Below are 16,059 nucleotides of genomic sequence, written 5' to 3'. Positions count from 1 at the left end.
AACCAGTGAGCTAGTTGAGGTGGTTCATGCCTTCCCTCCAGCTGTGTGGGAGGTATAAATAGGAGGGGATTGAGGTTCATGGCACAAACACAAGATCTTTAAAAAAAAAAAAATACTGAGAAAACAAAATGGTCTGAGGATGTGGCTTCAACGGTAGAGTACCTACCCCAGGTTCACCTACATGTTGTCACCAATCAGGACTTTTTTTTTCTTTTTGCCAGTACTACTGGGGCCTAGGCTCTGTCCCTAAGCCTCTCTGTGCTAGTCAGGGCCCAGGCTCTGTCCCTAAGCCTCTCTGTGCTCAAGGCTAGCACTCTACCACTTGAGCCCCAATGCCATGTCTGGCTTTTTCCGAATAGTTTTATTGGAGATAAGAGTCTCCCAGGCTTCTCCGCCCAGGCTTTGAACTGCAGTCCTCAGATCTCAGCCTCCTGAGTAGCTAGGATTACAGGCGTGAGCCACTGGCACCTGGATAAGAGGATGTTTTTATGAGCAGTCTTGTTGAGATATAATTCACATACAAGTATTCATTTTAAAATGCACTCGGGGCAGGGGGCTGGGAAGATGGCTCAGTGGTAGAGCACTTGCCTTGCATGCATGAGGCCCTGGGTTCGATTCCTCAGCACCACATAAGCAAAAAGAAAAAAAAAAACATGTAAAATGCGCTCGAGGAGTTTTAGGATATTCACAGATACACACAACTGTCCCCACAGATACCTTGAGAAATTCTTGTCATTCCTAGAAAAACCCTGGGTTCTTTATCAGTCATCCCTTCCCCTGCGCTAAGCACTCAGCTGTCACGCCTGCCTTCTGCTCCTCTGGATTCCCACGCCAGGCATCTTGCCACCATGGGAGCCTACAGCAGTGGCCTGTTGTATCTGATGTCTTCCACTCAGCAGAATGCTTTTAGGGTTTCCCCAGGTAGCCTGGACCAGCGCTTCTGCCTCAGGGCCAAATAGTAATCTGTGGCATGAGTATATCACATTTTGTTTATTCGTTATCAATAGACAGGTTGTTTCTATCTTTTGACTTATACATACACATCCATACACAAATCTTTGTGTGGACATGCATTTTCATTCCTCTTGGATTCCTTGGGAGAATAGCCAGGTTTCATAATAGCTTTGTGTCTGTGTTCACGTGAGGAATTTAACTGCCAGTGTTTCCCAAAGTTTCTTTTCTTTTTTTTTTGGTTGGTCATGGGACCTGAACTCTGGGCCTGGGCGCTGTCCCTCGGCCCTTCAGCTCAAGGCTAGCGCTCTACCACTTGAGCCACAGCGCCACTTCCAGCTTTTTTTTTTTTTTAATCAAGGCTAGTGCTCTCCCACTTGAGTCATAGCTCCATTTCTAGTTTTTTGGCAATTAACCAGAGGTAAGAGTCTCATGGACTTTCTTGCCTGGGCTGTCTTCAAACTACGATCTTTAGATCTCAGCCTCCTGAATAGCTAGACTATTTGTGTACCTTGCAGAGATGTCTAATTGGTTTCCTTGCCTTTCCTTTTCCTCCCCTCCCTCCCTCCCTCCCTCCCTCCCTCCTTCCCTCCCTCCCTCCCTCCCTCCCTCCCTCCCTCGTTTTTGTGTCCCTTCCACTTGCTTTGCTTATTTGACTGCACTCTCACCTGAGCCCTGCCTCTAGCCCAGCGTTTTTATGGTTATTTTAGAGATGGTTTCACACGAACTTTCCTGCCCATGCTGGCTTTGAAGTATGAGCCTCTGCTCTCAGCCTTCTGGGTAACTAGGATTAAAGGTGTGCACTACCAGCTTTCCTTGCCCACTTTTAGTTGGGAGTTATTTATCCTTTTGTTATTGAGTTCATTATTTCTGGATTTGGGGGAGGGGGTCACTCATGGGGTCTGACCTAAGAGCCCGGGCACTGTCCCTTAGTTCTTTTGCTTAGGCTAGTACTCTACCACTTTGAGCCACAGCTCCATTTCCACTATTCTGGTGATTAATTGGAAACAAGAGCATCACAGACTTTCCTGCTCAGGCCGGCTTTGAACTGTGATCTTCATATCTCAGCCTCCTGAGTAGCTAGGATTACAGGATTACTGGTGCCTGGATAGTTTTTTTGTTTTTGTTTTTTATAACACTGTTGGGTTTTGAACTTTGGGCCTCCCACTCTAGCCCTGTTTGGCTTGCCAGGATCTTGATCCTCTTAGTTACACTACTTGTACAGCAGGGATGAGTGTCACATCTCACCACACTGTTTGATATGGAGTCTTTTGACTTTCCCCTCTAGGCTGGCCTAGAACCACAGTCTTCCCAGCCTGCTACAGCACACAGCTAACTATTGGTTTATTTTATTTTATTTTTTTTATTGTAAAGCTACTATACAGAGGGTTACAGTTACATGAGTGAGGTTATGAGTACACTTCCTCTTGAACATTGTTACCCCCTCCATTGTTTTCCCCCTACCATCCCCCCCTCCCTCCCTTCCCCGAGGTTCTTTTTTTTTTTTTTGATTGTGATTAAATGATTACATAATTTCAAAGTCACAAGTTCATTCTAACTTCCCTGGAGCAAATTGTCTACCACAGTCTGTAATATATAACAGTGTTCACATGTTATATACCATATTTGTGAACAGCAGCATGAGGATATTTAGTAGTGGTTCAACCAGATGAGCGGGAGTTCTTTGTATTGGTTTATTTTTGAGACAGCGCATTGCTGTGTAGCCTGGGTCAGGCTTGAATCCAAGATATTTCTACCCTGGCTTCCTAAGTGTTGGAATTACAGGTGCAGATCACCATGCCTAGGACAAGTTTCTAAGTTTTTATGAAACCCAGTTATCTGGTTTTGTCTTTGTTGATATTTTCTTTTCTTTTTTTTTTGGGTCCGGTCGTGGGGCCTGAACTCTGGGCCTGGGCGCTGTCCCTCAGCTCTTCAGCTCAAGGCTAGTGCTCTACCTCTTGAGCCACAGCGCCACTTCCGGCTTTTTTTCTTTTTGCTTATGTGGTGCTGAGGAATCGAACCCAGGGCCTAAGGCATGCAAGGCAAGCGCTCTACCACTGAGCCAACTTCCCAGCCCTCTGTTGATATTTTCTATAGTATGTGTTTATAAATATTTTCACTTCCAAACATAAAATTATAAAAGTTGTTTTGGAAATTGCACCATTCCCTTAAGAACTAGAGATTTCGCTAAGACAGAGTGTGTGCGTGCACACGGGAGTATATATGTCTGTATGCACAGGTACGTGGGGGGGGGGGCGGGGGGAGCACCCAGCATCTTGTGTTACTCACTGATCTCCCCCTAAGGGTTTTTGCCCCAGTGCTCCTTCTCATGAGTGCTGGGAATGTTATTCTAACCGGAGAATTTAAAATAAAATCCCAAGTAATACCAAATGAAAGAGGGCAGGTGACACGTTGTAGGCCTGTTACTATTCTGATTTTTACTATGTTACATCTTGAGACCGTGTACCATCATTTCACAGTGAAATGTGAGGTGCCTTTCATCCCAGCACAATATCAGTGTGCTCCAGAAGGCAGAGCAGGACTTCAGGCGGCGTGATTGTGGTAAAGGTGAGGACAGGCGATCCATTTCCTGTGGCTCCTCAGCCTTTCTTTCCCAACAGGTGTGGCAGATCCCAGAAAATGGACTTACCCTTTCCCTGACGGAACCTGTGGTGATTTTGGAAGGCCACTCGAAGAGGGTCGGCATCGTGGCCTGGCATCCGACGGCCCGCAACGTTCTTCTTAGTGCAGGTAGGGGCTGGCAGTCCTTCCGTGCCCTGCCTGGGCCTCTTGAAGTCCTTTGTGTGGGTGGGGTGTGGGGGTGACTGACTGGTGCGCATGTGCTATGGTCTCAGAGCTGAGCCTTAGCGCAGAACAGTGAACTACACCTATGGCGGTTACCTGACACCCAGAGGGGGATTGGGACACGCTGCCTTAAATGTTCTGATCATTCCAGAAGGCAGTTTTATCTGGGTGTACCTTAGTTTATTTAACAGTCCAGTTTGGGAATTTCCACTGTCTAAACAAATGCTTCACAGCATTGTGTCTGTCTCCTCCTGAGCGCACTGGCTTCTCACTGGAGTGTTTTCTGCGTTTATCTTACAGAAATCTTGTCCTTTGCCCAAAATTCAAGATTCTATTTTCTTTCATAGAAGCAGCATAACAGGCAACTCAGGGCTTGGGGGTGATGGACAGACAAGCTGTGTCTTGCTTGTGGCTACAGGATTATGGATTGTCATCAAAACATTTACTAAGTATACTTAGATGGATGCATTATATACAGTATGTTATACCTTAACACCACTGACTTATTTTACAAAACTATACTAATATTAATGGTAGGAGTTCTAAGGGTTTTATCCTTGCCAGTAAAAAGAAAGCGTATAGGGAGGCACAGGCCCATTTGAAACTGGGAATAGGGGATGTTTATGATTAAGTCCAGTGCAGGTAGCTCATGCCTATAATCCTAGCTACTCAGGAGGCTGAGATCTGAGGATCGTGGTTCAAAGCCAGCCAGGGCAGGAAAGTCTGTGAGACTCTTATCTCCAAAGAACCACCAGAAAACCAGAAGTGGCGCTGTGGCTCAAGTGGTAGAGTGCTCACCTTGAGCTGAAGAGCTGAGGGACAGCATTCAGGCCGAGTTCAAGCCCCACGACCAACAACAACAACAACAAAAATTAGATTTAAAAAAAGATTAGATTAAAAAATTAGGTTAAAAAAAGGTATTACTGTAGGATATGCTGCTTGAGGTTTAGGGTTTTTTTAAATCACCTTTGTCCATCATTCTTGGGAACTCTTTCAATGTTGTATTGAGAACCTCAGTCTGATAGAGAAGAAACTCCCAGAGGCAGAATTCCATCATGGAAATTTCCTGCTGAGTAAATCATCTAGGCCAACATAGGCCATCTGGAGACTATCTTCTCCTTTAAAGTTGCCTGCACTCTGTGTGTGTGTGTGTGTGTGTGTGTGTGTGTGTGTGTGTGTGTGTGTGTGTGTGTGTGTGTGTGTGTGTGTGTGTGTGTGTGTGTGTGTGTGTGTGTGTGTGTGTGTGTGTGTGTGTGTGTGTGTTTTGTCGGTCATGGGGCTTGAACTCAGGGCTTGGGCTCTGCCCCTGAGCTCTTTTGCTCAAGGGTAGTGCTCTACCACTTTGAGCCGCAGCACCACTTCTGGCTACTTAGAAAATGGCTTTATTGGCAAAAATTCATTTTTTATGTGCCCTTCTCTGATTTTGTTTCTTCCTGAACTCTAGTGTCCTGTGAAGGCCTTGGGGTGACAGTAATTGGACGGCAGGGTGGGGTTAGTGATCCTGAAGGGCCATGAGCCTCTCTGGGGCTCGGTTTCTGAATGCACAGACTATTTCATGGATCGCACGTGTCATGGGACCAAGCCGCTCCTGGCCTACCTTTCTGCTGTGTGACAGCATGAAGATCCATCATGCCCCCTTCTCTGTCGTCAGATGTCACAGCATTGCTCATGCCAAAAGCCTGCCATCTAAAGTTCCTTTGGGAAAAGAGAAGAATTGGATTCTGTGCTTGTGTTCACTAGGGAAGGAAACTTGAAATGACTTGGGGCCACTAGCCCAATTACCCATCAAAAAGTAGGATTCTGTTTGAAGTAGATTTGTGTTGTTTGGGGTTGGTTGATTGGTTTGTTCCAATGAAGCCAAACTTAACAGGGTACAGGTTTTCTTTTACAGTCTGATTCTGTAAGTCTTTTCCCATTGTCACTTTGGACTCAAGTAAGCAGCACCCCGGTCCTCAGCACCTGCCTTCCCGTGCATCTGCTTTGTCCTCGTGATGCCTCACAGTTTATCCAGTGTTTGCTGTGCAGGTGTATCTCATCTCTCAGGGGCGTGGTTTGCTCATTGCAGGCTGTGACAATGCCATTATCATCTGGAACGTGGGGACAGGGGAAGCCCTGATCAACCTGGACGATATGCACTCAGACATGATCTACAACGTGAGCTGGAACCGCAACGGCAGTCTCATCTGTACCGCTTCCAAAGACAAGAAAGTGCGAGTCATCGACCCAAGGAAACAGGAGATTGTTGCTGTGAGTATTGTCTGGGACAAACCCCAGTGCATGTGGCACATGAGTCGCGTTGCGTTCCCGCCGCTCAGTGGGCCTTGCTGAGCACAGGTGCCAATGGTGAGTGAGGAGAGGGATGGGTTCAGGCTACTGGCTGTTCCCTGACACTTTTCTTTCCAGATTCCACTCCGCTCACTCAAGTGGTGGCCATGTTCATGAAGGATCAGATTTGATCTGTTCACTGGCATCCTTAAGAGTTTACAAGTTTGGTCCAGCGAAGCCTGACTTCATTCCTGGCCTTGCTAACCGTTGACTTAATTCCTCACCCTGTCTCCAAGAGTATTGTCTTGGTACCTTTCAGAGCTGTGTGGGGTTCTCTATTCAGGCCTCACAAAGCCCATCTCCTGACAAAGAGGTGGACATGGGATCTTCAGTCGGAGTTTAGTCCCAGCATGCCTCACTTCTGCCACACTCTAGGGCCCTTCCTGAGATGTGATGTGTTTGGCAGCATGACTTCTGAATAGAGGTTCGGGCCTAGTGACCACTGGCCCAAGGTTGGGAATTCCTGCCCTCATTAAACAAGGAGCTTAGGGAAGAAGGCTGGGCTTCTGTGTGAACTGTGATGGGGTGAAATTGTAGACTAATTTGAATCTAGAGAAGCACACCCTTGGCAGAGCCTTGAGCCCCCTGTATCTGAGCTGCATCCTGGTGCTCTTGCCTGCTGGTGTCACTGTCTGCTAATGGGTGGAGCTGGTTAGCACTGAGGTCTCACCTAGGAGAGCACACATGAATCCAGAGGAGGGGGCTGAAATTGGGTCCGGTTTGGGGTGCAGGGGGGGGGTTCCCATGCACCTTTCCCTTGCAGTCCAGGTGTGTGAGACATGATAGACCTCTTCACCTCTCTTCCCTCTCCCAGGAGAAGGAGAAAGCACACGAAGGAGCCAGGCCCATGCGAGCCATCTTCCTGGCTGATGGCAACGTCTTTACCACCGGCTTCAGCCGCATGAGCGAGCGGCAGCTGGCACTCTGGAACCCGGTAGGCCCCTTCCCAGCCCTCGGCTCTGCTCCTTCTCTGTGCTCCAGGCAGGGCTCTGGGCTGGGAAATGGGTTTCAGGGTTCTTAACTGCTGTCAAGTGCTCCTCCTCCTGGAGACTCACGGGCAACTATATGCACAAAAATGCATTCTGGGTGTTCCCTAGCAGCGTGTGTCAACTGTGCTTTCAGAAAAGAATGGACAGAGAATCCAAAATTTTAAACTTGGTAACTAAGTTCTGCACTTAGTTGTATTTCACAGTGAATGATCGATCAGATGTCTAACTAAACAAGAGCTGTGGTTGGTGACCGGGACTAACAGGTGGAGAACTCCTGGGTGGTGTGGATGATACATTCCACACACATACGTGTGTGTGTGTGTGTGTGTGTGTGTGTGTGTGTGTGTGTGAGAGAGAGAGAGAGACAGACAGACAGACAGACAGACAGACAGACAGACAGAGAAGGAGGCAGCTTGTGATGCTGCTCTTTGTACTGACTAGACAGTTCTGGAAGATGGGATGGCTTTTATGTTCTTGTCTCTTCATTTTTTACAAGTATTTGTTCTTGTTTGTTTGTTTATTTATTTATTTATTTATTGTGCTAGTACCAGGGCTTGAAGTCAGGGCCTAGGGTGCTGTCCCTTAGCTTTTTCAAACTTAACACTGGTGCTTTACCACTTGAGCCACAGCTCTACTTCTGGCCTTTTGTAGTTAATTGGAGATAAGAATATCACAGACTTTGGTGTTCAGGCTGGTTTTGATCCTTGGCCCTTATGTTTCAACCTCATAAATAGCTTGGCTTATAGGCGTGAGCCACCAGGCTCCTGGCTAGTTATTTACATTTGCTTTCTTACTTTTGTAGCATGTATTATTATGATAATCATGATATATATTTCTATATTTTTTTTCTATATATCATATTATATACTTGGAACTACCTATATTTATTTTACAATAAAAACCAAAGTATTCCTAAGAAAATGAGAAACAGCACAAAGGAGAAGGGCACCATCACATGGACCCACACCAGTGTATGCATTAATGATATGTCAGATGCACACAGTCTTCAGTGAGCTTGATATCTAGTGTTTACGTATATGAAGATTATGTGTACATTGTTCAAATTTTAGATTTCTCTTAGAGGAAAATCACTCCCTTAATCCATGAATATATAATAAGGTTATTACAAAAATTTGTCTTTTAGGTCTGGGAAGGTGGCTCAGTGGTAGAATGCTTGCCTTGCATGCATGAGGCCCTGGGTTTGATTCCTCAGCACCACATAAGCAGAAAAAGCCGGAAGTAGCATTGTGGCTCAAGGGGTGGAGTGCTAGCCTTGAGCTGAAGAGCTGAGGGACAGCGCCCAGGCCCCGAATTCAGGCCCCACAACCGACCAAAAAGAAAAAATAATTGTCTTTGAGATTAGATTATAGGTGGCTCATACCTATAATTCTAGCTACTCAAGTGGCTGAGATCTGAGGATCTCATTTCAAAGCCAGCCCCACCAAAAAGCTGGACACGGAGCTGTGGATCAGGTGACAGAGCACTAGCTTTGAGTGAAAAAGCTAAGGGGCAATGCCTAGTCCCAGAGTTCAAGCCCCAGCACTGGCACACATATACACAAAAAGAGTTGACCTTTATAAACATGCGCACATGTGTACATTTTGTTTTCAGAAAAACATGCAAGAACCGATCGCACTTCACGAGATGGACACGAGCAACGGGGTGCTGCTGCCTTTCTATGACCCCGACACCAGCGTCGTGTACCTGTGTGGGAAGGTGGGCTGTGGGTTCAAGTCAAGTGCCTGCCTGGCCCCCAGAGACTGAGGAGAGGGACCCTGTGTTGTAGCACTAGCAGGTTTTAATTTGTCGGGGAACTTGGTCATCGCCAGCTGAGATAAAAACAGTTTTGGCGTTTTGAGTCTTGCAGGCCGGTCACGAATAGCAACCTGTGCTTGATGCTCTGGCCCAAGCCGGGGTTGGGCCTAGCTGCAATTAGAACAGTCAACTGCTTGCTCAGGCAGTCCAGTGAACAGAGGGGCATTCTGGGTTCAAAATGAACCCAGGATATGAAAATCATATCCTAGCACTTCACGATTGGTGGTTTAGATCTGAGTTCACACAAGGAGGAAATGCATTTTGGGAATTCAGAAAACAACTGGTACGAAAAACTTGCCTTCTCCTCCATTGTTTTAGATCACCGAAACAAATGGAGACTATGAGAACCAAGAGCTCTGTCAGGGCATAAAACTGCCCCATTCTTTTTGTCTGTGTGAGTGTGCGTAAGCGCACGCACATGAACACACACATGTCCTCTCCCCCTGGCAGGGTCACCCTCAGTGTGCAGGCTAGCATGATTATGTGACAGTTCTTTATACTTGGATTATGATAGGCCTCGGGCTTCACCTTTCCAAAGAATTTGACCACTCTAAGCAAGATCATCATAGAATTTTCCACAGTGCAACGAGACAGTACTTGTCCTGAGTTTTAGGCTACTCACAAAAAGGGACATTTCTAATTAGAAAACTGTCATCTTCTCTTGTCCTCTGGTTGTCTAGTGTTGATGTCCTTGGTCTGTGAGCAAATCCTAAGGTCCCAAACCGCACTCCCGGTCAAGTCAGATCATCGGCACTGGTTCATCAGGGGCATTGCTGTTGTCACCCTAACTTTGACCTGGTTTCTAGGCTCAGGATAAAGGAAGAGCCCTGAGGAGGTCGCGGAGACTGTGCACTCGTGGCTGATAATGGGGGTTAGGAGGGAAGTCTTCCAGGAAAGACGCTGTCATGTGTGTAGGCAAGCCTCTTGTGAGGGAGGAGCGAGGTCAGCTCCAAAGTCCCACCCCAGGACCTGGATATGGAAGAGAGAGATGCCTTGCTGAGCGAGGCTTGTCGTTAACGGAACTCAGGCCTGCGTCTGCTGTCTTGCAGGGTGACAGCAGTATCCGCTACTTCGAGATCACAGACGAGTCCCCGTATGTTCACTACCTCAACACATTCAGCAGCAAGGAGCCGCAGAGGGGCATGGGCTACATGCCCAAGAGAGGACTGGATGTCAACAAATGTGAGATTGCCAGGTAAAGAATATTCTAGCTGCGGTGTGCCACCCGTCTAGTGAGTGCTGGAGCAGTATGACTATCAGTAGTTACTCGTTTACTGGGGTTTGAACGGAGAGCCTCACACTCTTGCTGGGCTTGCTTCCTTATGGCGGGTGCTCTTCCACTCAAGTCATGGTTGCCAGATTAGCTTTTTGTTGGTTATGTTGGAGATGGAATCTGGTGGGCTTTTCTGCTTTAGTCACAGCCTTCTGGATCTCAGCCTCCTGAGTAGCTGGAATTATAGGTTGTGAGCCACTGGTGCCCAGTTAAGAGAGGGACTTTTTTGTTTTTTGGTAGTACTGGGAATTGAACTTGGGGCCTTGAGCTTGCTAGGCAGGTGCTCTACCACTTGTACCATGACTTCTAGCCAGTACCAGTAATTCTATAATGCAAGGCTTCCTACCTGGGTGTGTTTTGGAGTGCATTATCTCTTTCCTGCCTTCACTACTAGAGTGGAATAGTTACATGGCACATGGAGCTGATTAAGTATATCTCAAACTTAATCAAATAATGAAACCTTTACTCTTCAGAGTGAAGCTGTGGCTCGTGGCCTGGTGGGCGGGCAGGCCCTGGGATAGAAACCCAGTGGCATTCCTGTCCTTGAGGAAAAGAACTAGGTTCCAGCCAAAAGTGTCCTAAAGTAGAGAAGTCAAGGCTTCTGCCAGGGGTGGAGGTTGCTGGATTGGCAAGCTGGCCTGTGTTGTGGTTTCTGCCTCTCATCATAATGCTAGTGAACTTCCTCCAGAGCAGGCTTGTCCCACACACCCAACAAAAGATCCACAGTGAGGCTGCCCACCGGCCCTGGTGAACACCAGAGCTTTACAATCATGTATGCGATTGACAGATGTGTGATCATGCTGAGTACTGGTGTGTGACATAACTATGTGAACTTGCCAGGCACTGGTGGCTCACGCTTGTAATCCTAGCTACTCAAGAGGCTGAGATCTGAGGATCATGGTTCAATGCCAGCCTGGTCAGGAAAGTCTGTGAGACTCCTATCTCTAATTAACCACCAGAATGCTGTGGCTCAAGTGGTAGAACACTTGCCTTAAGCTGAAGAGCTGAGGGACAGCACCCCAGCTGAGTTCAAGCCCCAGGACTGTCCAAAAATAAACAAACTAACTAACTAACTATATGAACTTAAGCGTGTTGTTGTCTTGGTAATATGAAAGAACTGATACTTGCATCTTTAAAAATAATAGGAGAACATGCAGAAAACTAAAAGTGGACCCCAGCCTATCACCATGAACCAACATCAACTCAAAATGGATTAAAGACCTTAACATTAAACCTGAATCTCTGAAACTACTGCAGGACAGAGTAGGAGAGACACTTGAACTAATAGGCACAGGAAGGAACTTCTTAACAGAGTCCCAGGGTCACAACAAATTGGAGAGAGACTCGACAAATGGGACTACCTTAAAATAAAAAGCTTCTGCACAGCTAAATCTATTGCAACCAAGCTAGAAAGACAACCAACTAATTGGGAAAAAATATTTACCAGCAATATATCAGACAAAGGGTTAACATCCAGTATATACAGGGAACTCAAGAAACTAATCTCTCCCAAACCTAACAAACCAGTTACTAAATGGGCAAGGAAACTAAAGAGGGACTTCTCAGATGAAGAAATAAAAATGGCAAAGAAACACATGAGGAAATGTTCATCATCCCTGGTGGTGAAGGTAATGCAAATAAAGACAACCCTGAGATACCACCTTACCCCAGTCAGAATGTCCCACATCCACAAATCAGCCAACGACAAATGCTGAAAGGGATGTGGAGAAAGAGGAACCCTGTTACACTGCTGGAGGGAATGTACACTTATACAACCACTTTGGAAAGCAGTCTGGAGGGTCCTTAGAAAGCTAAAGATTGACCTCCCTTACGACCCAGTCATACCACTTCTAGGCATCTACCCTGAACAACAGGAACCAATATACAAGGACACGTGCACCTCCATGTTTATTGCAGCACTGTTCACAATAGCTAGGATATGGAAACAACCCAGATGCCCCACCACAGATGAATGGATCCAAAAATTGTGGTATCTATACACAATGGAATATTATGCAGCCATTAGAAATGGCAAAATAATGGCATTTGCAGGGAAATGGATGGAGCTAGAAGGAATCATGTTGAGCGAGGTAAGCCAAGAGCAAAGAGACAAACGGTACATGGTCTCCCTGATAAGTGGATGCTAAATCCAAAATATTAGGTGATACGACAAAATTAACAGGACTTAAGAAACAAAGAACTCCCACTCATCTGGTCGAACCACTACTAAATATCCCCATGCTGCTGATCACATGTATGGTGTATATGTGTACACCGTTATATGTTATAGACCGTGATAGACAGTTTGCTCCAGGAAAGTTAGAATGAACTTGTGACCTTAAATGAGCATCATTATTCCACAATACTGTGAAATTTGGGAAACTATGTAATCACTTAATCACAATTAAAAAAACAAAAAAGAACCTCAGGGAAGGTAGGGAGGGAAGGGATGGTAGGGGGAAAACAATGGAGGGGGTAACAATGCTCAATAGGAAGTGTACTCATTACTTCACTCATGTAACTGTAACCCTCTGTATAGTATCTTTACAATAAAAAATTTTTAAAAAAAATAATAGGAGAGGGGCTGGGAAGGTGGTTCAGTGGTAGAGTGCTTGCCTTGCATGCATGAGGCCCTGGGTTTGTTTCCTTAGCACCACATAAGTAGAAAAAGCTGCAAGTGGTGCTGTGGCTCAAGTGGTAGAGTGCTAGCCTTGAGCTGAAGAGCTGAGGGATAGCACCCAGGCCCAGAGTTCAAGCCCCATGACTGGACCCCCCCCCCAAAAAAAATGAGAGAATATTTATTCCAAGTTTTTTTTGGGAGGGGGAGGGAGGTCCAGTCGTGGACCTGAACTCTGAGCCTGGGCGCTGTCCCTTAGCTCTTCAGCTCAAGGCTAGCGCTCTACCAAAAATGGGAGAATATTATAAATCCCTTTTTTATTGGTCATTAAAGATTATCAAGATTGATTGAGAAAGGGGTCTTGCTGTGCTGGTATCAAACCAAGATCCTCTAACCACCGCCTTTCACGTGCTGGGCTTACAGGCATGTACTACCACATCCAGCTTCATCATAGATTTATTTTTTTTAAAAAAGTAGCTAAAGTAATGAAGTAAAACTGGCACCAATAATTAAAATAGCGGTTTAAACCAAACTAACCAAGATGTGATCCAAAATAGATTCGGTCTTAAGATTTTATCCAGACTAGTGGTGTGTTTCAGTGGTAGAGAGCTTGCCTGCCTGTCACGCATAAGGACCTGGGCTCGAACCCCAGTACTTCAAGAGGACCCAGCACCCAGGGCGTGGACCCGGCTCCCACTGCCTAATGACACGGTGACTTTTCACAAGGGACTTGCTCCCGCGCTGCTGCCTGTACCAATATCCCCCTGCCACCCACTTGGCTTTCTTATCTGTAAAGTGGGACTGTGGGCCTTGCCTCCTGCCCAGGGGGTCACATGAGGGGCAGTAAGAAGCACTTCCTGTCTGGGCCGCTGGGAGAAGGTGGGTGAGATGCCGCTCTCTCATCCCATGTCACTTCATGAGATGCTGCCTTTCTGTCTCCTTTGAAGGTTCTTCAAGCTCCACGAGAGAAAGTGTGAGCCTGTCATCATGACAGTCCCCAGGAAGGTGGGTACCCAGTTTGGGGCAAGACATGTTAAAAATCAAAGCGAGCCAACACCTTGTCTTCCTTACTGAAGGGCCCACACGTGTCTCTTGCAGTCCGACCTTTTCCAGGATGACCTGTACCCCGACACAGCAGGGCCAGAAGCCGCGCTGGAGGCTGAGGAGTGGTTCGAGGGGAAGAATGCCGATCCCATCCTCATCTCCTTGAAGCACGGCTACATTCCTGGCAAAAACAGGGATCTCAAAGTGGTCAAGAAGAACATTCTGGACAGCAAGCCCACAGCAAACAAGAAGTGTGACCTGATCAATGTCCCCAAGAAAAGCACAGACACGGCCAGCGTGGTAAGCAGACAGGAATGTGCGTGCCCATGCAGGGAGTGGACAGTGGACTCGGGGCACAGGCAAGAGTCCTGGGGCGTGGGGCCCACTGAGCTCCGTTCACACTGGGCCCCTTCGGCTCGGGCTTTTAGAATGCTGGCAGTGGAGAGCAGTGTCCTGCTGTCTCTGGGGAGAGGACAAGACCTCGGGGGTCTTCCCCTAGACCCTCCTGATAGAGAAGAAATAGGAAGATATGAAGTGTGGGGTCACAGGAGGCAGGAAGAGAAGCCTTGGCAGGAGGAAGTGGCTAGAATTGGGGTGTGGCTCATAGTCTCCGTCAGCAGTTTTCAGCAGTGGGTGGGGCTAGCAACACAGATGACCTGAGCCTGGGGCAGAGGCCCAGGACCACTTGCCCCTGAGGAGATGGGGTGGCCACTGGAGCACTGCCACCCCAGGGGAACAGGTGCCAAGAGGAGTGGAGTGGGGAGTGTGGGGGCCAGGAGGCTGGAGGGTGGCGATGCTGTGGAGCTGCTCCCGTGGGCTTGTGGCGGGCGGCCTGAGGGATGCTCTCATCCTGCACTTTGCCACCTGGGAGTCCTTGCCCGGGTGGGTAAGGCGTAGGCACGGGACCAGGGGTCGCGCTGAGCTCTCAGCGGGGCTGACCCGTATCAGTTGTGTCCTCCTGAGGCCCAGATGCCATGGCTTTGACCTTTTTCCGCTTGGTGGCTGTGGCTTGCCATCTGCAGAACAGAAAGTCGCATTGGAAGGACTGTGCTGGATGGAGCTGGTTTACTGCCCTGTGCTCACCACTTTTCTGTTTGTTTGCTCTGCTTTGCTTTTAGCAAAATGAAGCCAAGTTGGATGAGATTTTAAAAGAGATCAAATCTATAAAAGACACAATCTGCAATCAAGATGAGCGCATTTCCAAGTTAGAACAGCAGATGGCAAAGATAGCCGCCTGAAGGCCCGCCCCTAACCCTTGGGAGCAAGAACTTGTGCTGGGTAGCTGGCTGTTGGTGTGGTCCTCGGGCGGGGGGGGGGGCGGGGGGAAGGGAGGCACTGCCATCTGGAGACATTCCATTCAGATCTGTCAACCAGCGATAGGCCACATTCCAGTAGGAACTCAATTCCTCTCCTAAATTTGCAAAATCAAGAGCTGAGCTTTTTTTATCCGAAAGCTTTTTTGACGTTTTAAGTGTTATGTGACTTGTTGAACTTTTAAAAGACAAACGTGCTACTTTTAAAATCCCAGATCTTCTGAATTTTAGAAAACAAATCAATTCTGATTCAGTGTCGTGCCCAAGTACCTTTTTTTTTTTTTTTAATGACTAGGGACCAATGCCACATTGCTTTTTGTATTTCTTTTTTTTTTTTTTAATGTTGCCAAAACCAAAAGTAGCTTTTTTTTCTTTGTATTTTGCTACTTTGCAGTATTTGTGTGGGTTTTTTTTTTCCTTAATTTGAAAGGGACAGCACTGTGTATGTTTATAAGGAAATGAAGATATTATTTTGTATAAACACTCATCTGAGAACAATCAGCGGAAGCCACATGGTGCTGGCTCCTTTGCAGCACAAACCTGGTCATTGTAGTGACTATGGAAGGAAGACTTGAAAAAAATCACGTGGACCACATTACCATCCGCATTCTGTCGAGTCTCCTGATCAAAAAGAGCTCACATCCTGTCTCTTCCTCGCTTTCCTTTCTCTTTTCTAGAAATCGGGTGGGTGTAGCAGAATGGAACATTGCTTGACCCTGTGCTTCAGACGATTATAATCTAACCTAAACTCGCATGCGTTTCTGCGGTTTTGTTACCCACACAGAATGTCGCCTTCATCACGTTGAACATGACGGCTCAGGTTTGGTCCATGCTTGACCAGGGCACCCCAGACGGGCAGACTCGCATGTTGCCGAGTGTCCCTGCCCGTGACAGTGACTTGCCTGGTTCTCGAGAGCAGGGGCTGGA

General features: G+C 47.1%; 1 protein-coding gene across 2 annotated transcripts in view; it reads left to right on the top strand.

Moving 5' to 3' along the window:
- Coro1c (coronin 1C) overlaps positions 1–15,465 on the top strand; it is a 73,471-nt gene extending 58,006 nt beyond the window's left edge. For both annotated transcript variants that reach the window (XM_042673402.1, XM_042673401.1), the window contains exons 4-11: positions 3,573–3,702; positions 5,822–6,003; positions 6,896–7,015; positions 8,682–8,786; positions 9,935–10,080; positions 13,723–13,780; positions 13,874–14,119; positions 14,938–15,465. In XM_042673402.1, coding sequence (XP_042529336.1) covers positions 3,573–3,702; positions 5,822–6,003; positions 6,896–7,015; positions 8,682–8,786; positions 9,935–10,080; positions 13,723–13,780; positions 13,874–14,119; positions 14,938–15,057 — 1,107 coding nt within the window. In that variant the 3' untranslated portion in view covers positions 15,058–15,465. The remainder of the gene's footprint in view (positions 1–3,572; positions 3,703–5,821; positions 6,004–6,895; positions 7,016–8,681; positions 8,787–9,934; positions 10,081–13,722; positions 13,781–13,873; positions 14,120–14,937) is intronic.
- The last annotated feature ends 594 nt before the right edge of the window (positions 15,466–16,059 follow it).

This window comes from Dipodomys spectabilis, unplaced genomic scaffold (genome assembly GCF_019054845.1).
Source record: "Dipodomys spectabilis isolate Male_0828 unplaced genomic scaffold, ASM1905484v1 ptg000826l, whole genome shotgun sequence".
In the NCBI taxonomy this organism is placed as follows: domain Eukaryota; kingdom Metazoa; phylum Chordata; class Mammalia; order Rodentia; family Heteromyidae; genus Dipodomys; species Dipodomys spectabilis.
The sequence above is the reverse complement of the archived record's forward strand: the minus strand, read 5'-3'. Positions and strand labels throughout refer to the sequence as shown.